The 25,592-nt window shown below is 38.5% G+C and overlaps 1 protein-coding gene across 2 annotated transcripts in view; it reads left to right on the forward strand.

Annotated features, from left to right (window-relative positions):
• The first annotated feature begins 1,545 nt into the window (after positions 1-1,545).
• Positions 1,546-25,592, forward strand: part of limk1a (LIM domain kinase 1a) — an 82,235-nt gene continuing 58,188 nt past the window's right edge. The window contains exons 1-2 of one of the 2 annotated variants that reach the window (XM_057838787.1): positions 1,546-1,716; positions 10,222-10,321. In XM_057838787.1, the coding sequence (XP_057694770.1) occupies positions 1,659-1,716; positions 10,222-10,321 (158 nt within the window). In that variant the 5' untranslated portion in view covers positions 1,546-1,658. Of the gene's footprint in view, positions 1,717-10,221; positions 10,322-25,073; positions 25,234-25,592 lie in introns of those variants that run through there. The other variant, XM_057838788.1, reaches the window with a different exon arrangement.

Raw genomic sequence — 25,592 nt, forward strand, 5'->3', positions numbered from 1 at the left:
GAGAATAATCGTCCTCCCAGTCAAAATGGATTGGACGTCTATTGCCGTAATTGAGCCAATGAGTTATATTAGGGTGACCAAACGTCCTCTTTTGCCCGGACAAGTCCTACTTTCACGTAGTATCCTCGTGGTCCGGGTGGGTTTTATAAATTCATAAAAATGTCCTGTTTTTATGATTTTTCATGGGACCAATTTGAAGAGAATCCCTACTCCCGCTGGGTGGCAGCGCTGCCTGCGATGACATGGCTCCTAGTAGTAGGGAGGGAAGGAGTAGTTCTTGTTTTTGTTGGCAGTTTACCCCTATCATGAGGCTAATCCTGCCATCTACTGGGTCGACGATTTGGCCACAACGCCTGAAGTTTTTTTTACAATAAATACGTATATAATGGCAACTGTTGACTTCTGTCGGAGCTTTGACTGTAAAATCCCGTTTGGTGTCGCATCGTTGCGCTGCCAATGATTGTAAACTTTTATAGCAAAGTTTGATTTTTGCCACAGCTAACTATCAGTAAGCTAAACCGCGCTAGGCATTATGGGAAACGTAGTTTTTAACTGCTACGTTTGGAAACATGCTGGTTGAATAGTTTGTCAGTTTATTTCGGTTTTTGTTTGTGTGCAATCTAGAACATTGAATGAGAATATCAATTGAATGGGAATAACAATTTGTCAAGGACAATTGTCGTGATAGTAATTTATAAAAATGTTTAGATGGCACATAGCCGACTGTGTGTATGTGTATTGGCTGGACTACATTTCTATGGGTCTGCATTATATATTATACGTGTATACATTCATACATACATATATATATATATATATATATATATATATATATATATATATATATATATAAATATATATATATATATATATATATTTTTTTTTATTTATTTATTTTTTTTTTTCTTCTTTTTTAAGTAATTATTTTTTTAAAAAAAAATTTTTTTCAAACTGCATTTTTCCATCCAGAGAGAGGGGGCACACTTTATATATATTAAAGTGATATAGGCATCTTTGAGTGAACTTCGAGTAAAATTCAAGTATCTTGAGGCCAGGCTGAGTGTCCTCTTTTTTGGAAATCAAAATATGGTCACCCTAAGTTATATGATGGTTATATGTGGTTTTCACTGTAATGTGTGAGAGCATTTTAGTATATAGAATTGTGTTTCCATGTTTACAACCTAAAACTATGTCTTGTATTTTCACGTAATGTTTAACCAACGTTAACATTGATCACTTGGGGCACAAGTGAAGATTAAAAGAGTTAAAAAATTTAATGCTCCGGCATGTTGAGGAGGCGTGGAAGGCGAGTACTGCGGACCGTAGCTGGCAGCTGCACCCAGGCAGGCCATGGGCTGCACCAACTTGGAGAAGGCATGTTTGCAGCAGCCACTCCTACTTCCCGCCCACCAAAGCCCTTCTGACCAATGAACGTTATTCTTAACCGTGCTCGGCCAATTAGCGTTGACCTGTGGTTGGTAGAGCATTGTCATTGGACAGCTGCTCTAATGAATGAAGCCCCGCAGAGGCGCAGAGTTGGAGCGGGCAGCAGGAAAACGGAACTCGAGCCAACTGCCTGTACGACACCGGCAGCCCGAGGTGGTTGGGCATCGGTTTTCAAGTCAGCCAGAGTCTCCAGGCTCTCTATCGGAGAGTGAATGCGGTTGATGCTGTTCTGCTGCACCTGGAAGGACGAACGCATGGGAGAGGAGGAAGGTAAAATATAAATAAATAAAGAATGAGGCGAGTTGGAGTGTTTCACCCGAGTACTCCGCCCGGGCGGGACTTGCTCTCACATTGCTTGTGGGCAAAATAAAATGACAGCGAGCAATCTCCCCTCTGTAGTTTGCCATTCTTACCGTATGTGTGTTGTAATTACAAAAACTGACAGGCTGCATGTCCAGATGGTTGTCTAAATGAGGCCATGTTGCCTCCTTCGTCATGCTTGCGTGCAAGTCTTCACCTCCAGGTCATGTACACTCCTCATTCTCTTGTAGATTTGCCAAGTACAATATTATATTTGGTTTATTGCTGAAGTTTAGCAATAATCAATGATAGGGATGTACCAATCCAATCACGTGATTGGAAAGCAGGCCGATCGCGCCATTTTTCAGAGGTGAAAAGGATTGGGTTTTTAATTTTAAAAATGTATATGTATTTCTTCTTCATGCACCTACAGTGCCACAGCCTCTCACCCTCACTCCTGCTAAGCAGTGCGACCAAACTGTTTTTCTTGGTCACCCGTGCAGCTGGCGTTTGGTACTTAAAGTTAATGATGATTGACAGGTTTGTAGCTTTGATCTGGCAAGAGAAACTTCGGTAGGTGATGTAATGAAAAATTCTCGTGCTCCGACATTTTTTTTTTTTTTTTTAATTATTTTTTAAAAAACGTTTTAAGGGCTAAAATGTAACAATCCAAAAATACAATGGCATTTCCAAAAGATAATATATACATATATATATATTCTGCAACCGTCCCGGAAAAAGCAGAAGAGGACGGACTGTAAAAAGTACAGTACTGTAACATGTTTGGAACTTTTGTTCAAATAAAAACAAATAAAAACTTTTTTTTTCGGTCTCTGATCGGGACGCTGTATCGGCAGATTCTCAAAATCAGGTGACTCGAGTGCAAAAATATGCAATCGGGAGATCCCTAATAAATAACGTTACTATGAACAAGTGCATGCATTAAGCAATCACAATATAATGGACATCTAATGGCTAATGGTACTAAATATATCTGCCCATCCTCGCTCGCTACCTTGAAATATATATATTTTGCATATATTATTTATTACGCTCTGTTTAAAATTTCAATTTGTCACACATCTCTTCTGTTGACATTCCAGTAAATATTAAATGATGTCTACAGTGGGGCAAATAAGTATTTAGTCAACCACTAATTGTGCAAGTTCTCACACTTGAAAATATTAGAGAGGCCTGTAATTGTCAACATGGGTAAACCGCAACCATGAGAGACAGAATGTGGGGGAAAAAAACAAAATCACATTGTTTGATTTTCAAAGAATTAATTTGCAAATCAATCTGGAAAATAAGTATTTGGTCAATACCAAAAGTTCATCTCAATACTTTGTTATGTACCCTTTGTTGGCAATAACGGAGGCCAAACGTTTTCTGTTTTCTCTTCACAAGCTTTTCACACACTGTTGCTGGTATTTTGGCCCATTCCTCCATGCAGATCTCCTCTAGAGCAGTGATGTTTTGGGACTGTCGTTGGGCAACACGGACTCCCTCCACAGATTTTCTATTGGGGTGAGATCTGGAGACTGGCTAGGCCAATCCAGGATCTTGAAATGCTTCTTACGAAGCCACTCCTTTGTTGCGCTGGCTGTGTGTTTGGGATCATTGTTATGCTGAAAGACCCAGCCACATCTCATCTTCAATGCCTGTGTGATGGAAGGAGATTTTCACTCAAAATCTCTCGATACATGACCCCATTCATTCTTTCCTTTACACAGATCAGTCGTCCTGGTCCCTTTGGAGAAAAACAGCCCCAAAGCATGATGTTTCCACCCACATGCTTCACAGTGGGTATGGTGTTCTTCGGATGCAATTCAGTATTCTTTCTCCTCCCAACACGAGAAGCTGTGTTTCTACCAAAAATTTCTATTTTGGTTTCATCTGACCATAACACATTCTCCCAGTCCTCTTCTGGATCATCCAAATGGTCTCTAGCGAACCGCAGATGGGCCTGGACATGTATTGGCTTCAGCAGGGAGACACGTCTGGCAGTGCAGGATTTGAGTTCCTGGCGGCGCATTGTGTTACTGATAGTAGCCTTTGTTACTGTGGTCCCACCTCTCTGTAGGTCATTCACTAGGTCCCTCCGTGTGGTTCTGGGATTTTTGCTCACCGTTCTTGTTATTATTTTGACGCGACGGGGTGAGATCTTGCATGGAGCCCCAGATTGAGGGAGATTATCAGTGGTTTTGTATGTCTTCCATTTTCTAATAATTGCTCCCACAGTTGATTTCTTTACACCAAGCGTTTTACCTATTGCAGATTCAGTCTGGTGCAGGTCTACAATTTTGTCTCTGGTGTCCTTCCACAGCTCTTTGGTCTTGGCCATAGTGGAGTTTGGAGTGTGACTGACTGAGGTTGTGGACAGGTGTCTTTTATACCGATAATGAGTTAAAACAGGTGCCATTAATACAGGTAACGAGTGGAGCCTTGTTAGACCTCGTTAGAAGAAGTTAGACCTCTTTGACTGCCAGAAATCTTGCTTGTTTGTAGTTGACCAAATACTTACTGTCCACTTTAATTTGGAAATAAAATATTTAAAAATCAAACAGTGTGATTTTCAGTTGTTTTTTTTCCCCCCACATTCTGTCTCTCATGGTTGAGGTTTACCCATGTTGACAATTACAGGCCTCTGTAATCTTTTCAAGTAGGAGAACTTGCACAATTGGTGGTTGACTAAATACTTATTTGCCCACTGTATATATGATGCCCAATACCTGCTTGTGCAAACCTTGGCATGTGTCCTATCAGAGTGGAGAAATTTTGGTGCACACCTTTTTGCAGATTTTGTCATGCTGATCTGAAAGTGATCTGATTTGCACATATAGTACAGCAAGTCCAAACTTTGACATGGGCACTCCATAATCATAATTGTCTTTGTTTTAGCCAGTCAGAGGTGGAACTGCATTTTGGGATGTTCTCATTCTGCATCACTCAAGGGACCGAGATCATGAGGGTATGAAGAAACAGTGGGACACATGTCTGTAGGGTTCCCTGTTCCATTAATCACAGCCATGTCCTATTGAAGCATAGCGACCCAAACCATCACACTACCACAATTATGTTTAAATGGTGGGACACAAGCTTCTTTTTATCAGCTAATTACACGCATACTCTATGTAGTATTTTATTACTATGGTCTATTTCCTTCCCAAGCAGCACGTTGTCTAAAAAATAATGAGTCATTCTCCGGGAGCGGACAAAACACCAACTGGACCAGCTTGAAAGAGGTGACTCATGTAAGATTTTAGCGGTCTGCAAAAAGTAACTGTGTGTTTTTATGCTTACATTTGAGTCAGGAAGAATCATGTGAAAGGCTGGAACAACTAATCAATTAATAAAGTGATTGACAACTAATTAGATAATCGATTTTTGTCGGCAGCTATGAGCAGTCCCGTTTGGGTCCTTGTTTGTGTGCAATGTGAGGCTACGCGCGCGTGACAGTGATTAGAGCAAGAAAGACAAAGTTCAGTGCTGCAACTGCTGCTGCTAATGTTGGGTTGCCGAATCAATAATATTACGAAGTGTCGAGTTAGATTGCTTTTTGTGTTGTCAGATCCAGTGTGCCCCCGTCAGAGGTGAGTAAATGAAGCCAATTGTATTGTTTGTATTCTTTGTTGATGAGATGTTATTACCGTACGTTTCGGACTATAAACCGCTACTTTTTTCCCTAATTTTGAATCCTGCGATTTATAGTCCAGTGCGGCTTATTTGTTGATTTATTTGGGTTAAGAGCTAACACTTTATTTGACAGAGGCATCATGAGACTCATAAGACCGTCATAATTATGACATGACACTGTCATGGGCATTAATGAAAGCTTATGACAGATGTCACTAAGTGTCATCCCGCATATTTTGTCACTAACGCCATTTATTTCTAGCTCGGATCTTTTACATCCATTCAAAAGGGAGATAATTTACCAGATAACACTATATGACATCTGTCATAAGCATTCATTAATGCTCATGACAGTGTCATGTCATAATTATGACGGTCTTATGACGCCGCTGTCAAATAAAGTGTTATTGGTTAATATCTTTTGGTGTTTATATCCCATAATACAGTGAGGACAGCTGCATCTTATAATCTGATGTGGCTTATCTATGAACAAATGCATTTTTTGTGTCAAAGTTGGTGGGTGGCAGCTTGTAGTCAGGTGTGCCCCATAGCCCGAAAATTATGGTACTTAGCACAGAGCGCTAAGCTTGTTAGCGATTATGCTTATTAGTGTCTTAAGTGTCCCTTTGTATTGTGTCTTGGAGAAGCACATTAGCACTTGAGTTATTGTTAGATTGTGAAGTTGTCTCGTTTCTTTTTATAAAGAAACAACACACATAAATCCATTCATATAACAGCTTATAGTCTCCTTTCAACACAAATTCATACAGTAAATTCTCATACAAAAGAGTGTGCTTTGAAATTGGATTTGGATTGTATTTATGAGCCGCTGTTTAACTAAGAAAACAGATTCATTAGAGTCTACCCCCTCCCTATTGGATTTTGTTTTTTAGTTTGTTTAAAGAAAATAAATGTTAGGGAGAGCTGGGAATCGGACCCCAAAGCAGACAAGGGAGAATTCCGTTATTATTTAACAAGGTTTATTTTCAGCGGCGCGTCGAGGGTCGTTGTAGCACACGTGCACGTCGTGTGGTCGCTGGCAGGCGTAGACGTGACATCAGGCAACGGTACAGGTCAGGGAGCAGGCACGAGGAATCCTGGGACGGAACAAAGGTCAGATTAGCCGGGAGTATATATGTCGGTAAACACCTGAGTGCTGGACGTGACTGACGGGAATGCCGAAAGAGTTGGTCTGGCGACGAGTGGCAACAACGATCAGGCTCTTGTAGGCGGCTGATGTTAATGGCTCGCAGTTGTCGTCGCTTCCCCCCGTCTGGTCTCCAGCCTGTAATCAAGGAGCCCTAACAATAAATGAGTCGCAATGACACAATTTATGTCAGCGCTTTGCCCACAAGAAAAAGATGTCAATCAGCAGCACTTCTTTTTATTTGAATGAACAGGACTTGGTTTGTGTACTGAGAAATTATTTGTGTTTTATACTTTAAACCTTTATTAAACACTTTAACAAGTTTTATGTACTTAAAATAGTACAGTTGTAGATTACAGTACAGATATCTCAGGAAGCTGTTATAAAATATTATTTTTGAAGGAAATACTCATCCATATTGTCTTTATTGTTACCTTCAACATGCCTAAAACAACTTTAAGCTAAATTGTAAAGGTAATTGAAAAAAGTGACATTCATCCAATTAGTCATTTAATTAATCGTCCCATTAATCAATTATAAAAAGTAATTATTTGCTGCAGCCCTAATCATGTGTTTATTGTGTATTTCTTTGCCTTTTATCTTGTATTGTGTCGGACACCGGAACCTGCAATAATGCAAAAAGCAAAGTGCTTAATAATAAATAGAAAGGTGATATATATGAATTAAAGAAGAGCCTAGGTGAAGGGGAGTGGAGAGACATTAGTGGACATCATAGACCCAACTGCCCCCCCTTCTCAATGAGATCAATAAAACTACTGTATAGTACAGCAAGCCATTACAGAAATCATCTGAGTGAAGATTTTTTCCCCCTAGGAACAATGATATCTTTGTACAAATGTGTAAAAATGTATGCAGTAAAATTGATGGTTGTAGCTTCATAAATATAGTTTGCTGTTACATTGCTGTAAAATTAGGTTATTACATGACTTATTAGAGAAGATAATTATGTGTTATTCCACATTTAAGAATGGGGACGTTATTACAAGAGCATACAGTAATCTTTATACTGTTCTTTTGTTCTAAGTAATTACTGTGTTTGGTATTGTATTTAACTTGCGCTCACTTTTATGCTTAGAGGTAATTAGACATTTTTGCTCAACAGTAATACAATGTAAAACGTATATATTTTTTTTAATGTTAAATGTGCACCTCAGAAGTTATTACTGTCTTGTAACACAATGGTCAGCAGGAATTACTTTGTCATCACATTTAGGCTTAGCAGTAGTTACTTTTTACGATAATTACTATTTTATGTCTGAATTAGGCCTGTCGCGATAACAAATTTTTAGTGTGCGATAATTGTTCTCATAAATTATGGCGATATGCGATATTATTGCGCCCCCCCCATTTTTTTAACCAATTTACAATAACACAGTGAGAATACAGTATATATTAATAGATCAAGTACACCCATTTAAACGCGATAAATATTTACTCTTAAATTCCAAAATTCTTTTACTAGATACTTTTACTTTTACTAATACTAAAAATCACAACTAAAAACAATAGACCATGCCTCTTAAGTAAAAGACAACAATATTGATACCGCACAGAAACACAGAATAAATAAAATGTGTTTTAAAAAAAATTTTTTTTTTTTTTTTTTAAATTGCACTTAATAACTTAAGCATTTAGGCAAATGAAAACTTTTCCCGTCATAGCTTCTGCAATGGTGTTCCATAGGGATGCAACGATACAGTTAAGTCATGGTTTGGTACGATTTTTGATACGGAGGACACGGTTTTCGATCCGATTCAATATATTTAATGCTCTGTAAAAAAATAACAATATTTTTTGTTTCGTTTTTTTTTTTGTTGTTGTTGTTTTTTTTTTTTTTTTTTTTTTTTTTTGCTAACGAGCAAAAATTGCCATCATATAAACATGCATTTTAGTGCATAATATTTATGTGCTTACTTCTTACTGATCTGAAAAAAATTTGTATAAAAGTGCTGAGAACAATCTTTACTGTTTGTAAATTGAGGCAGGGCACACTGTTGATTGCTACAGCTCCCGTAGGAGCTAGGTTTACTACTTGAGTAAGACATCCTATTTGTGGTCCGAATCCATCTGTGTCACGTACTGAATTAACAATATTTGCAACATTATCTATAGTCACTGGTATGGATTAATTTGGCCTTCTTAACTTCCATTCTGTCATGACAGTTTAGAATTCATCGATGTAGTATATGGACTACTTGTCCCATAATCACTCTGGGCTCACGTAGCCAATGGCATGGGAGTAGCACATCTTGTTTGCCATTTCATGATATCTAGTGTGTGCGCGCATTAAAAATGTTAGCAAGCGCCGCTGAATTCACGTCTGCTCATTACTACACAACACCAGCATATGACAGTTGACTTTCATAAACAGGACGAGTTTGAAGCACAGCGCTCTTAATTTCATTCAGTTGTTCGTTGTCAAAGCGAGGTTGTTTGTAGCAGCCCAGTCGGTAACAATGTTTTGGCGGACTTCGTTGTAAATATCCGGCGTTGTGCCGAAAAATAGCCGCCCCGCGTGAAATGTCACTCCTGACGGGAGCGCCCACAAGTCAACAACACCGGCGCGCCATAGATGGTCCACAGTCACTCCGGAGCACTGACGCAGCTGGTATACTTTGAACAATAGGATATAATGGGAACATTTGGCTCCGGCGCTAGTTTTTGCCGGACCTGGAACGAAGATGCATTTTGCGCAGTTGGTAACGAGGAATCTGAACTTTTAACAGCACGTCTGCCGCACGCGCGCACACACGTGCACGCGAGGCGATAAATCGCAGCGGAAAAATGACCGCCTTCATTTTTATTTATCGCGCGATAAATGGAATTATTGCATATTGCGACAGGCTTAGTCTGAATACGTAACTCTTACACTAAAATGCCATTTCTATGCTCAATATTCTGTTTATGATGTCTCTTAAGCATGTTAAGTATAGCTTTTGCGTATTATATTATCATTCATCAGGATTAAATCTGTTGTGACATGGTTGCTTGGCTGTAATTGTAATTGATTGTAATTGAAAAATGTAATTGTTATTGAACATGAATTGTTTTTGAAACAGAAAAAAATTTTGATTCCTTGCAAACCCATCAGTGAATAATTTTTGGTTACATTTTTTCTCAGTAGAAAAAAAGAGAAAGAAAAAACATGTCCATTAGTTATAACTATGTACAGTATTTTGTTACACAAGTTACTAGTACTTTTATTCACATTCATTTCTGTAATAGAATATAAAGTACAAGACTACAATGGCCCATCCTATCCATAACAAAGCAACATATTGACTGATAATGATACAGTACACTAACAACTCTTACTCAGCCTCTCAATGCATTTATGTCTTTGATGTAAATGGGTGTGTGATGCGCTTTTAGATGGATTAACTTTAAAATGTGCTTAAGTGAGCTGTAATGCGTACTGTCTGTATTGCCTACTGCAGCCTTGTCCACCTTTCCAATAAAGATTTACATCAGCATTTCTTTAATGCAAACCTGAATAAGCTTTCCCAACACAGCTGCTTGTGTAACCTTTATCAATGACGGGATGATAACACTGTTATGATTGACAATATGAGACCGGTATTGATCTTCACAATGAGTTATCTTTGTGGTCGTTGTTTGCCATAGTGTCTAACCGCACTGCATCTTACTCACGTACCTCTATCTTGTTCCAGCTGGAGGAAGTTTGCCCGTGTGTGCGGGATGCAAACAGAGGATATACGATGAACAGTATCTCCAAGCTCTCAATACTGACTGGCACACCGTCTGCTTCAGGTAAAGTGTGTGTACTGTACAAAGCTTTATACAGTAGTCCATTCTTTGAGCTATACTGTATGTAACAAGTGCACTAACTCAATATAGTGGCTTTCTCTAGTGGTACAGTGAGGAGCAGAAATATTTGCACCCCTAGTCATTTTGCCCCGCCTCCTGCGTAAAAGCCGAGTTCAAGCTAGGCACCCCTGCACATAAGCGCACTAATGCACAGCTGCATCGCTGCCTTCCTGCCTGCCTCTCTCGCTCTTTTCTGGCGTAATTGCTGCATAAATTCCGGTTTGGGAGACTTGACAGTTCAGACCGCCGCCAGATTCTGGAAAAATGTGGCCCGGATCGGATTTGAACCACATACGAAAGTGACCCAGATCGAATTTGAAATCGGATTCGTGCATTAACACCTGCAGTCTGAATCTAGCCTCAGACTTGCATGCAAAAATATACGATCGGGACATCCCTAGTTAGCATACAGCTACACTTTAAGTAGCAATGTGCGAGGTGGGCGACATCCTTATCAAACTTGAATGAGCACTTCAAATGCCTTTCAAAGAAATACATTGAGGATAAAAAAATAAAAAAAAAAGATGACTAAAGTCAAGTAAAGTACGTGGCCTATTCTGCTTCCCTAAGCATCATATTTCTTTGATTTTTTTGCTTTTGTAATCAGGCTGCATTGAACTTCAAGTTATTCACGAGTATGCTGAAAAGCCAAATGGGATGCATTTATCCAAAGCTCTTTGGATGCCTTTGGCACTCGCATTTTTACACTAATGGCCAGTACGGCAAGGTGCCCACACATGCTCACGAGGTGCATTTTGACACTTGGATGGTAGCTGTTGGTGATGATACCCTGAACAGTACATCTTGAACACACAGAGCACATTCATGTGTGGGTAGAAGCAAGAAAAAGAAATCTATTCATGCTCTTTTAACAAATAATTTGCACGTAGAAATATACTGATTATGATTTAATTCACCAAGACTACATCAGAGAAATGCTTTCCTAAGTACTGATGTACATTGACTCAAGATTCTAATTCATTCTGACCAAGTTCATAACTCGATTTATTAGTATGTCAAATCAATGATTAATTGAAATGCTATTACCGGTAATCTCTTCCTGGCCTTCCCCCAAAACACCACAATTTTCTGTGCTTGATTGTTTTTAAACAAAGAATTACAGCACTATACGATACAAAAGCACCATTTTTTTTTTATTATTATTATTTTGCTCAAGCATGTAGCAAAGTAATCCCACTTGTAAATTAAAGTTTTGTCTCTCAACATGAAACAAAATATAAATCAGGAGAGGGCTCTTAAACTGTAAATACTTGTAAATGGGGCAATTCTTAAATCAAAGTACCAGTTAAATATAGCATAGTATTGCTTTTACAGCTTCTGTTTAGATTTCACCTCCCACACAACTTTCCCTTCTCATTTCACATGTAGTTCATCTGAGACTCCTAGCAAATTGACTCTCGCTTTGTGGAAAACTCACCACTCAGTGCGTCACTAGTGATTTCCATCTGTACGGTGGTCTGAATACGTAACATGAGGAGGGTACTGTATCTGGACACGTGGCAGCAATGCTTTTGTGCCTGCGTGTAGGCCTCACTGGTGTCCATCTGTGTGTGGGATGTGTGACATCACAATTGATACTCATTAAAAGTGCTCTACACTCCATTGTGTCCGTTTTAAAGCAGGCTCATGTCGCCTATTCAGCCCTAAATGTTGTCGGCTCCTTTACATTCAGGTCTCATGTGTCGGCTTAGAGCGTCTGAACACTCTGCTCTGATAAATATCAACAATTTGAATAAATGAATAAGGTCAAAGGTACTGCTGCACTCATCATGGGCAAGAATGTAATTAATATAGGATTTCCTGAGTATTATTTTTAAACATTACATTTTACTGTTCATTTTTTGCTGGTAGATTAATTATACAAATTTGTGTAAACAATGAACATGGGTTGGTTGGATACGTTTAAATATATTATAGAATTTCTAGAAAGGCATGATACATACATTTTCAAATTTATGATGTACATGATTCTGCCCCCTCATAGATTTAAAATCAAGAATCTTTTGGAACCAGAGCCAAAATAAAGAACTAGAATCATTCAAATTTAAATGATGCCCATATTATGTCTGTGGACAAAATGCCAGGGAAATATGCTATGCTATGCTATGCTATGCTATGCTACGCTATACTATACCTATTTTATTTAAATGTTTCAAACTACTCATTAATGTTATAACGATTGGATATGCATTTGTTGGGTTTTATATACACTTATTCATATTACATATGCACACAAAGAATATATGTTAAACATGGGGCGGTGACACTACTTTGCGGTTTTCACTACGGTTTTCATAACATGCCAAATATGGTCACAATTAAAGTAATTAAACATTGTCCAACAAATAAAGCATGAAAAAATCATTCATATGTTGTATATTTGACAAAATAATCGCGTTTCGGAAGTTCGAGCCTGAAAGGGGACGAACCCGGAAGTGATACGTCACACCGAGAACAGCGATGGCAGCGCTCCATACGGCCGCCATACAAAGCCCTTCAAACAATGATTCCAACAGCGATATAAGCGATAGATCGAGCGCAAGGGAGGAGGTCCAAGTTTTTGAAGAGTTGGAGGAAGAAGAGGAGGTTGGAATTTTATGTTGGACCTAACATGTACAGTATTAGCCAGACGCTAATCAGGATGCAAACAGTGCGCCTAGACTACCTGACATGGAATGGAGACAAGACCCATCGAGATTACAAGATTGGTAAGATATAGGCTGTTTATATTTTCTTGATTTGAAGATGCAGGCATTTGCACATAATTTTATGTTTTTGTCTATCTGATGACATTGTTTAAAAAAAATAATCAGACTTCATGTTCATTTTGACAGATCCGGCAGCTCTCATGCATATGAAGTAATAATATAAAAACGTTGGGGGGAAAGAAGGAGATGAGTCGTTGATGGCTTTCTCCACTTTATTGTGGCAACTATAAGAAAATAAAATAATAGCGGACTGCCGCCACATTCGACCGCAAAGTTTTGCTTCTCGCTCATCTCACCCCCTCGCCTCCAACTACTCACAGCTCTCCAGTCACAGCGTCTCTTAAACGGATCGTGCATAGTGTCTTGTTATGAGCTTTTTGTTGACAAAGGTATCGAACACACGACGTGCTGACAACTTTGTTTCTTTATTAACACATGGAGCTAACAGTACGAACACAGCTTGGGGCTCTCGGCAGGCTGTGCGGAGCGATAGATAGAGCCTGTAGAAGTGGCGTCTAATGGCGTGAGGAAATGTAGTTTTTTCACACAAGCGAACAGATTACAAAGCACCACTTCAGTGTTGTCCCAAGACTACATTTCCCATGATTCACTGCGTGACCTGCGCCGCTCGCTGATTCGCTGCAGCAGAGAACACTATTCGATGATGGCGTGAAATTCACTCGCTTAGTGCGAACAAAAGATGTCCATTTACGTGCCCTGGTATCCTTCAGCCACTCATACAACTTTTCTTTAGATTGAGAACAATACATCGCCACACACCGCCGTGGCATCTTACCGAGAAGCAATGCAACAAAACTGTGTGTATGGCGGACATCCCTCTCAGTTCTCGGTGTGACGTCAATTCCGAAGATTTCCGAAGATTGTCGAAGAAAAGCATTTTCGTTGTCAAGGGCGTTGCTATGGGTTAAACAAAGAATCTGGAAGGGTTGCGTTAAAAAAAAAAAAAAAAATGCTTATAATTGTTTAGTCATTGATATTATTCAAAAACATGGTTGGCCAACCTTACTTCACATTTGGACTTTAACAGCGATAAGTGAGGGATCACAGTTCTTCGATATAATAAGCATGAGAGAAGCGACAGTGGTAAGCCACATAAAGGGGAAGAAACTTACTACCGGTATTTGTTTTTGTGCACCTCAATTTTCAGTGGTCCCACTGAAATGTGTCAAGTTTTTGGCTTAGAAGTTTAATGAAATATTTTTGAAAAGTCATTAAAAGTCATGGAAAACTGAAAATACTGCTACAGTACTGTAGTACTGGTTGCTTGCTTCAATCTTTTATGAAGTAAATATGGGCCAGTGTCATAGCTACTGATACCAATAGCTATGTTTTGTTTGTTTTTTTACCCGTTTTCTTCAGCTGCTTAGACACATCTTAGTGTTATCAAATGCTGAAACAGTGCCACATGATTCCAATACAAAAATCTGAATGACTTTTTATGACCTTGAGTGTTTTTTTTTTGTTCTTAATTATAAATTGTTGAAAACCAGGACAAAGTTTATAATTAAATATATTATGATTTATTTTTTTAAGGAAAATAAACATGTAAACAAATTAAAACAAAGACGTAATGCTGTGATGCATCCTTTTTTTGGGTGGTTTATCATAGTATATTGATATAAATTGGTAGTATTTCCACTAAACCAGCCTGGCTTTCTATAAATCCCACATTTTGTTGTCTGGCTTTCTGCTTTAAAGTACAGGCATACGGGGCTCATATTCCTCTCTGCCATTCTTCTGTCTATGAGTGTGCTGATGAACCGGAGCCGGTAACTTCTTTGCGCCATCGCGTAAACGTCGTCACCAGCTGCTCACGTTCCTCTGCGCTGACAAAGGAGCAGTGATTCAGGGGACCTGGCTGTTTTGAGCTTTAAATGAAGAATCGATCTCACCAGGCTAGTATTGATCCAATATCGATGCTGACTTGGTATCATTAATATAGATATTTGAATCCGCCCACCACTAGCTCCTTCACGCTTTCCTCACATGGGTTACAGTGCAAGCATCGACCGAGGAAAAGTCAAACACATAGTTACCAAATATGAGCCAAATTCAACATCCCTAATGCCAAAATGTTTTGTTTTCAACCCCAGCACGCCAAAATAGTTTTTGTCCCGATAAGTAACATTTCTGGAAATCACAAAAAAAGACTGCAAAAGACTGAATGCAGTGAACTTATGACAAAATTGTCAGAATTCAAGGTAGCTACATGCAGTATGTGCCCAAAATTCCAATTGATTAATCTGAGGCCAGCATTAGCAGAGTAATCTTGATATAAATCCCAGTTTGTTAGTCCCAGCGAAAATATTAAGAAAGCTATTAATGTTGAAAACTGTGAAAATGCCCCAATTTTTGCACACCATACAAAGACAATACAAAGAATGAGATTTGAATGGACTTTTTAATTGAATATGTTTCAACCTTTTGTAACCTGATTTAAAAGAAAGAAAAAAAAAAACGCTGCTATCATTAGGAGGCTTGCTAATACAAAAACAGAAAGCACTTAATTAAGAATTCATTATTTTGAAGTCAGAGCCTGGGGCCCAGATTTACAATAAGTGTCGTTTAATTTGGCATCAAAAGATGGGGAAAAAAACTAATTAAGAGTTGAGAATGAACAAACATTCTGTGTTTGATCTACACAAAAGGAGGAATACATATAACCAGAGGTGCACATAATTTTTTCGCCCAGGTTCTCAGAGGAGGACCTGGAGATGTGACTTGGTCCTCATTGAGCTTGAGAGCCGACCCGCCTGATACGATAAATTTATGACAAGCTTTACTTAGAGCCAATTAACTTTAATTAATTATATTAACACTTAATGCTTGATTAACATCAACTGGCACAACAAAATTGGCATTACTTTGAAGTGAAATGTAAAGAAATAACATAAAAGCACCAATTCAAAATAAAGGGCATTATGCGGCTCCCACATTAACGCCAAGCCTTTTTAAAAGTGGGATGTCCTCCTCATAAGACCTCATTGAACGTGCATGTTTAGCTTTGTAAAATGCGAGCAAAAACACGTTTGTCAGTGCATGTCGCTGTTCATTACCTTTATTCCGCGACTTGTCCATAGGGCGAGTGGGGTCATCGATACTTTGCTTAATTGCCACATGCTCTCTGTTTTTTTCGTGCTTTTCAAAGTTTGGATGGCTGAAATTCTTTGACCCTACATAAAATGTGCTGCTCTTATCGGCGACATTGGGATTCTCACGGCACATTTTGTACCGCATTTCCGTGCGAGCATCATTTGCTTCTAGCCACGGTACCTCCTGTAGCCACTTTTCAGCAAAAGTCCTTTTCTTCGGTAGCTCCGGTGATGTCTCTGTCGTCTGTCTGTCTTTTGACGGGGTGGGGGAACACGGAAGTAATTACTCAGTGTGGCCTGCCTCTTCGACATTTTGAGAAGTTATTTTCTCGTGTCCGCCGCAAATACAGTGGTCAGCCATCGGTACGCAAAAGCGTATGGAAGCCGTTGAGGGCCAGCGCGTTTGTTTACGTCCAGTACGCATGCGCGCATGCGGACCACTTATGTGCACCCCTGCATATAACACAATTATGAGGGATTTTAGTTGAGAAAATTAAAAAAATAAGTGTTGTTGAAAGTGATCGGAAATATCAGCATCATGTTAGCTGTCGTCTATTCAACTGTGTTTAAAAAAAAAGTATCAAAATTAAATACCGTATTTTCAGCACTATAAGGCACATCTAATAGCCTTCCATTTTTTCAAAAGCCGACAGTGCGCCTTATACTTGGATCAGTATTGATTTATCATAACATCACATTTCCTTTAGCGAAGCTCCAGCTTGTGGATGCATAACATAACCCCAACCACTTTTACGATTACTACTACTGCGCCTTATAATGCGGTGCGCCCTATACATAAAACGGTTTTAAAATAGGCCATTCATTAAGGGTGCGTCCTATATGCCGATGCGCCTTATAGTGCGAAAAATATGGTAATTTAGATCACTTTTGGCCATACCATAGAAGATACACCCAGTACAGAGTATCATATGAATCAGAAAAAATATCCTACACACCTAGATTTGTTGAGAGGGCTTTGTCAACTATAAATTTAGGAAATGTAAACAAATCGTAACACAGATTCTCTAGATATTTAAAGGTCATGATTAGGCATGTGCCAGTATGAGATTTTGAGGGTACGATAACCGTGAGCAAAAATACCGCGGTTTCACGGTATCACGGTATTGCAGTCATAGCTCCAAAATGTGTTATTTTGAGATGTATGGGTTAAAAAAAATAATAACTTTTTTCCATTGAACAGGATTTTTTTTATTTTTCAGAACATAGTTGCAAATTGTAACATGAATATATTGTTAATAAAAAATACATTATAAATAAAAAATATATATATATTTTAAATAAAATTAAAATAAATATAACTTATAGACCAGGGTTCACTAAATCCGGACCTCGGTGCCACTTTTCCTGTCGGTTTTTCCACGTCTCTCTGCCCTAACACACCTGAATCAAATGATTATGTCATCAGCAACCTCTCCAGAAGCCTGATAATGATCCTGATTATTTTGATTCAGGTGTGTTGGAGGAGGGAGACATGGAAAACACGACAGGAAAAGTGGCACCGAGGTCCAGATTTTGTGAACCCTGTTATACAGTAGACTATACCCACAGCCACAGCTCAAGTTGCTCAAGATTAGAGCAAGAATAAAATAATTTCTATAGAAAAGTAAAAACACTTCTGAATAAAATTTAAAAATATTTATACTGCATGACTCTTTTTTTGAGGGTGGAAAAGCTCAAGTGAAGTTTCGCCATTTTCGGCCACTGTGTCAACTCTAGTCTACATGATGTCATGCCTTTGTGTTAAAAAGAACATAAATAATTTATAAGTTAATAAGTTAGTTAAAATGTATAAGTTAGTTAAAATGTAAATATTGTTGTGGAAAGGTTTCATCTAAAAAAAAAAAATAAAAAAAAAAAACATTGGGAGTGATACCTCTCCTTGATCCAGCGAACGTGGATTTGTGCTTAGGGCAAAATCATCTTTCGCAATTAGCAATCTTTGACGCTATCCCTTTTTCCCCTTCATTCAAGCGAATCAAGCTTGTTTTCTCACGCTGCTGTTGTAACACTTGACGAAGTTGCTCTCCCAGCTAAGCCTAGGCCAGTACTTCTCAAATGGTGGGGCGCGCCCCCCCAGGGGGGCGCAGAGTGATGCCAGGGGGGGCGCGAGTGACCTCGGGGAACATGCTTTTTTTTTTTTTTTTTGCCGTACTAGAATAAAGTGTACTTGCACATCCACTCCGTGGGTGGCAGTGGCGCTCTCATTTTCAAAGTGCGTGCAGTATTTTTGAAGTAAGCAAGAGCACACGGAAGAGACTCATGCAGAGCTGGACTCACGCAGCGACCCACTGTCTTCTTCGGTTCTCACGTGTCCGGCCGAGAAGTGCCTTTTTCGGCTTGGGATCGTCACGACCACCGCCCTCACCTACGGTTCTCCCTCGGCCGCCGAGAATGCGCTTTTTTCGGGCCGTTTGCCTTTGACTTTTAATATAGTGGGAAATGAGGAAAGACCACTGTTTACTGAGTCTAAAAATGATTATAGCGGAGAAGCCAAATCAGTTAAGACGCCACTTAAAGACATTAGACCTCAATCTCATTGATAAGCCGCTTGATTGTTTTTCAGCGAAAATGTGCCGAATATTGCCAATTGTCACAATCGTCCCGCTTTGTCAGTGTTATATCAGTAAACCAGTGAGCACTGTGGTGAATCAGCGAAAATAAAAACATTCCTTCTATCCAAAGACCTTTTTCCCCCCTTCTATTCAGTTTTGTTTTTTTTCGGTCAAATTTTTTGGCATGTTGTCCTGAAGAGTAAATGTTTCTAATCAATTTGAATTTGTTATTATTTACTGATTTTATTACATTTTATTTTTCAGTATCAAATGGTCAAAAATGTACCTTGAGTGAAATTTTACAGTATGGATGTCTTTTTTTTTTTTTTTTTTTTTTTTTTTTTAACTTCAGGCAAATTGATGCGCGTTAAGTCTTTTCTGTTACAAGCAACACAATGTTAAAAAAGTTATACTTTATTATAAGTTGATCTATGTTACTTTTTTTCTTTAATAGAAAAAAAAGGACACAATGTTAGGCTGAGGCGTACTTATAATAGTAATATAGACGAATGATACTATTTACAGTGGCGGCAGAGAGTTGGGGGGGGGGCGCGAAACATTTACGTCTTGCTTGGGGGGGCGTAACAGAAAATAATTGAGAAGCACTGGCCTAGGCTAACATTCGTCTAGTTAGTTTGTGTATTGAATTTGAAAGAAAAATGTGTATTTTGTTTTTTCATGGTGCTAATCTGTTGAAGCTACTCACACATGGAAAAATAAAACTGTACAACGTTTCAAATGTATTCATTTTGTATATTCCACTTAAGCCTGTCACAATATGCAATAATTCCAGTTATCGCACGATAAATAAAATTGAAGGCGGTAATTTTTCCCTTGCGATTTATCGCCTCGCATGCACGTGCATGCGCGCGTGTGGCAGACGTGCTGTTAAAAGTTCGGATTCCTCGTTACTAAGTGCACAAAATGCATCTTCGTTCCAGGTCCGGCAAAAACTAGCGCCGGAGCCAATCGTTCCCATTATATCCTATTGTTCAAAGTATACCGGCCGCGTCAGTGCTCCGGAGTGACTGGTGTTGTTGATGTGTGGGCGCTCCCGTCAAGAGTGACATTTCACCCGGGGCGGCTATATTTCGGCACAACGCCGGATATTTACAACGAAGTCCGCCAAAACATTGTTACCGATTTGGCTGCTACGAACAACCTCGCTTTGACAACGAACAGCTGAATGAGATTAAGAGCGCTGTGCTTTAAACTCGTCCTGTTTTTGAAAGTCGATTGTCATATGCTGGTTTTGTGTAGTAATGAGCAGACGTGACTTCAGCGGCACGTGCTAACTTTTTTTAATACGCACACACACTAGATATCATGAAATGGCAAACTAGATGTGCTACGTCCCATGGCATTGGCTACGTGAGGCCAGAGTGATTATGGGACGCGTAGTCCATATACTACATCGATGAATTCTAAACTGTCATGACTGATTGGAAGTTAAGAAGGTCAAATCAATCCATACCAGTGGCTATAGATAATATTGCAAATATTGTTAATTCAGTACGTGACACAGATGGATTCGGACCACAAATAGGATGTCTTGCTCATGTAGTAAACCTAGCTGCTAAGAGAGCTGTAGCAATCAACAGTGTGCCCTGCCTCACTTTACAAACAGTAAAGATTGTTCTCAGCACTTTTATACAAAATTTTTTCAGATCAGTAAGAAGTAACCACATAATTATTATGCACTAAAATGCATGTTTATATGATGGCAATTTAATTTTTGCTCGATAGCAAAAAAAAAAAAAAAAAAAAAAAGAAACAAAAAATATAATTGTTATTTTTTTACAGAGCATTAAATGTATTGAATCGGATTGAAAATTGTGTCCCCCGTATCAAAAACCGTACCAAACCATGACTTAACTGTATCGTTGCATCCCTATGGAACACCATTGCAGAAGCTATGACGGGAAAAGTTTTCATTTGCCTAAATGCTTAAGTTATTAAGTGCAAATTTTGTTGTTGTTTTTTTTTAAACACATTTTATTTATTCTGTGTTTCGTTGCGGTATCAATATTGTTGTTTTTAACTTAAGAGGCACGGTCTATTGTTTTTAGTTGTGAGTTCTTAAAAAGTATTTTTGAATTTAAGAGTAAATATCGCGTTTAAATGGGTGTACTTGATCTATTAATATATACTGTATTCTCACTGTGTTATTGTAAATTGGTTAAAAACAAATTGGGGGGGCAATAATATCGCATATCGCAATAATTTATGAGAATAATGATCGCACACTAAAATATGATATCGCGACAGGCCTAATTCCACTTACCACGATTTGAAGGCTCAATAAATTGAAGAAAAGTACGCCTTATGTTTGGAGTATTTGTTTTTGGGTTTGTTGGCTGTCTAGCCGATAGCGTCACTTTCACACACAGCAACAAACGGGAGGAGGTGAGCGCTGCCACGCCAAGCCACCTCTGGCTGCATTTTTGACACATGAAAAACAGCGAATACCATACTAGGGTCTGACGGAAAATTTCAGTGGTTTTGAAACCGCGACATTTTCACACCACGGTAAACCGTGAAGCCAGTAACCGGCACATGCCTAGTCATGATTGTTGCACACGTGTTCAGTGTGTATAGTGTAAAGGTGAATAATTGTTGACTTTCACATGTTTAAAAAAAAAAAAGCATGCAACTTACAACTTTCGATTTTTCTGGAAGCGGCCCTTGCAGGAAAAAGTTTGGACTCCCCTAGTGTAGATTGTTGACCTTGTTTATGATATAATCCAGTGTTACTGTGCTGTCTCAGAAAATAAGACAACTAACGGCCATCCATGTATGTACATACAGTGTTCTTAGAGCTTTACAAGCTTTTAAACAATCTCCAGATCTTTGTAAATATAAATTTCAATCTTTTTCTTTTTGTAACTGTAGAATTTGCACAATTAAATCCAGAAAAAAACAATTCTTCCTCATCAAAACCCTCTCTGTTCCACAGCTTGCTTAACTGTGTACAGTAACACACATCGTCATGGTAACGAAAACATTCTCGGAAATGGATACAGAACTGCCCCCACAAAATGTGAATGTGTAATTTCAACCAGTGTTAAAAGTGAATCTTAACTCTATGTCCTCTAATCCTGAAAGATTACGAATGCCAGCCTTAATTAGTTAGACTAGACACACGAACGGGACCCTTGAAACTATGTTCAAAATACTGTATGTCTCCTTTACAATTTGAGGATGCTTGTTGTATAATCATTCCATCCTGTAAAAAGAACAGTTCAAATGAATCATTAAAATGTGCATGTCAAAAAGGCATCAGTGCCCAAGATGAGTGTGTGTAAAAAAAACTGACTGTAATTGTACTGAACGGAAGTGGGTCCAGCGGGGAGGTGACTCTTCTGAGGAAGCTTAGTTTTTCCCCTTTAAAATGTCTTCTTGAAGCATGTTATTTAACTGAAGCCCCCCCCCCCAACCCTCACCGAATGACTAACCCACATTCAAGTTGTCAAAGATTTTCATGGAAATACCAGAATTCAATAATTCAATACAGGGAGGTCCACATGGAAAATGTAAGTTCAGCTTGACAGAAGAATTTTAAATTCCAAATTTAAGTTTATTGGGTAGGAAGAAAACGGACCCATCCCCACTCCTCTTTTTTTGTTGTTGTTTTTTTTTTTGTTTCAGAAATACAATTCAAATGTATTTATATCTACCCCTAGTCAACTGGGAAAGGCTCCACTACCCTCAGGGGTCTCTTGAAGAGATATGTGTTTTTTGTTTTGTTTTGTTTTCTGATTTCTGGCCTTCACCTTCACAAAGTAACATTTCATTTCAAAATATATTACATAAAAATATGTTAATTATAGCAATTCATTGGTCAATTGACTGAAATTAACTTTTGCATTGTGCTATTACGTCAATGTTGTCAACTCATTGCAACTGCAGCAGCAATGGATGCTGATGAGTTTTGAAGGGTGTTGCCAATGCGTCGTTTGCCCAATAGAGGGCACACCATTACTCCCCTTTCAGAACTGAAGATGTAAGTGAGTTGCGGATGAGAGAACGTCCCATGTAAAAGATGATGTTCTCTGTACATAAAAAAAAAATCAAGTGTTCAATTATTTGCTAAATTAAAATGGGGTGTTTGCTGCCTATATTTCCAAAACCTATTAACCTAACCCACATACAACACAAATGTTGTTTGAGTTGATGCTTTGCTTCATCTAAATCAGTGTCAACAGACAGTTTCAGCTTAACTCTTGAAACATTTTGGCGCTGGAACACATATTTTTTTTCAGTTGAAAAATATTTTGGTGAAGATGCAGTACTGCAATGCATCATCACACAGAGTGGTGTTTCTAACATGCTTTTTTTTCTTCTTCCATTCGCTGACAGTGTGTGCTTCATGTTGTAGTCATCCTGCATTAAAGTGCAGCCACGGCATTTCGCAGTAAAACTAAGTCAGCCTGACACTCTGCACTTTGACTGTCATCCCAGAGGGTGTCAAAAGCTTGTGCTTTGCACTTTTCTCCTCACTCTGTAACTACAGAGTGGGTAGGAGGGTGTTTTCTCATCAAAAGGTCGGTTTTATTTCCAAGAACTTAACACATGAATATGTTTGGTCCTGGTTTGAGACTGACACATTTCTGACTGCATCAAAATATGTCAAAATGATGTTGTTATGGTAACAGTAAGGATTGCCTTGACAGTACAGAACACAAGAGGCGGCAGTGACTCAGCTGCTTCAGCTTGCTCACCAGCTCTGCCTGGCAACACAGGCTGCAGTACATGAACTCAAACAGAGTAAAGAAAATGTGAACCAAGAATTGGCTTTTGCACTAAACTCTTTTTGTAGCTTAAACTTGATTTATTTTTGGCTTTGAAAAATATATAATAGCAAATTAATCTATAATAATTTGTAGCTGTTATGGTTTGCTCAGTGTTTGATCTTCGGCTGACTTGTATCACCCGAGTGCAGCCTGGCGAGTTTAGGTCCATAACGTTGCTGCAGTGACAAGAGTTGCTCATGACTTTATGATTTTACCTTCTGCCTCCTCACTTCCCAATTTGCATTTATAAGCACAGTGACATTTAGGACGCTTTCACATTAGCACTGTTATGTGATACTATTCGGAAAGTTCGGTTGGAGCAGTGTGAATTCTGACCCTTTTAAACAACTCAAGTGTTGTTGTGAGCTAGCTCTCCAACCAGACCCTGGTCCTCTCTGTCTAATGTGAAAGCGCCCTTATCCGTACTTAAAAAATTCATGGAGATCATGTATGAAAAAGTAACTTGCCTTGATACTAGTATTTAAATATAATAATAATCACACAAGTCTTTGTTTCCAAAGATGCATTCCTCAATCTAAAAGGGTCAAGGCCAGTAAAACGGCTATTTTTAAAGGTTGACATTTGATTGATTTATTTATTTATTTTCAATTGTATAAAAATAGTTGGGTGTCCGTAGAGCTTGACACGACAATCTATCAAATTATGAAATTACACAGATTTTGACGTAACAGTTTGATAGATTTACATAATATTGCTCTGAGCGGCCATTTTTAAGCCACAAGGGGTGGGGGGTAAATTAAACTGTGTGGGAGTGGTAAATATATATATTTTATATGATCTCTTTATATCACAGATTTTTTTTATCTGAACGTAGTTTCACTGTTATTGTATTTTGGCAGCGCCACTCACTGCTAATCATATTAAGCAAAGGCCCTGTAGTATAAGCAAGCTGTGGTTTATTTGTAAAAGACAAAAGTTAGCTAGTAAAAGTAGATTATTTTGTAAAGAGCATGTCTTTGATATGTTACAAAAACAATGTGGATCTCTATATTACATTTTTATTTACATTTATTACCTTTTTCATTACATAACCAAAACAAAAACACATTTCTTTAGTATAATAAAAGGAAAACTGCAATTGAACTGCAAAAAGGTTGACTGCTTTTTTTTGGGTGTAGTCACAAGTAACACCTTGTAACAAGTAAGCATGTCTTGATTTTACTGAATATAAACTTGAGGGTTGAGGCTAATATAAAAAAAAAAACCAGAATGTAATGCTAATATGAAGTTTTGTTTGTATTAAAGCTTTTAAACTTTCGTGATGTTATAGTGATTTTTGATCATTCAATTTTTTTCTTAGTAATAAAGCAAGAAATGAGATTGCCATAAATGCGTGTATCAATGGCTGAGCCTGTGATGTCACAGAGTCAAGTGTGTTCCCAGAGGACAGACCAACACAGGAAGTCGTTGAGGCCAGCTAGACTGTGGGAGGAAACAAAGGAAGGGAGTAGTGAGTGTCATTGATGACAGGAACTGTGAGGCTGTGAGGCTTGTCACACTTTGTGGGTTCAGCATCAGCACTGCAGATATGAGTCTGGCTTTCAAGTGTCAAAACGACACCTTCAGTCCTGTGGGGGAAATGTCAACAAAGAATCAACACAGCAAGGGGCAGCTTCAGCACCGCAAGTAAGTTAAATGGCAGAAGGGATATACTAGGGAGATCTTTTTAAAAGACTTTGAAGAAGAGGTGTTCTGACTAAACATTTTGTCTACCATGGGACATCACCCTGCTTTCAGAGCTACATATTGAAACCTAAGATTTGATTTTGTTTTTATATACGACATGTTTCGTAACCAAAATAAAGACTTTTTTCCATAAACTTGAAAGGTGATTCTGACAAATAGTCCTATAAAAGTGGTTATGATACATTTTGTTGTGTTATTCCAGGGAAAAGGGCAAACACAATTGTAAATCAGACCCAAATTTTATGGTTTTCTATTCGTTACATTATTTTTTGTGTACTACAAAAAACGATCTGTAATAC

Source organism: Corythoichthys intestinalis, chromosome 6 (genome assembly GCF_030265065.1).
Source record: "Corythoichthys intestinalis isolate RoL2023-P3 chromosome 6, ASM3026506v1, whole genome shotgun sequence".
Lineage (NCBI taxonomy): Eukaryota > Metazoa > Chordata > Actinopteri > Syngnathiformes > Syngnathidae > Corythoichthys > Corythoichthys intestinalis.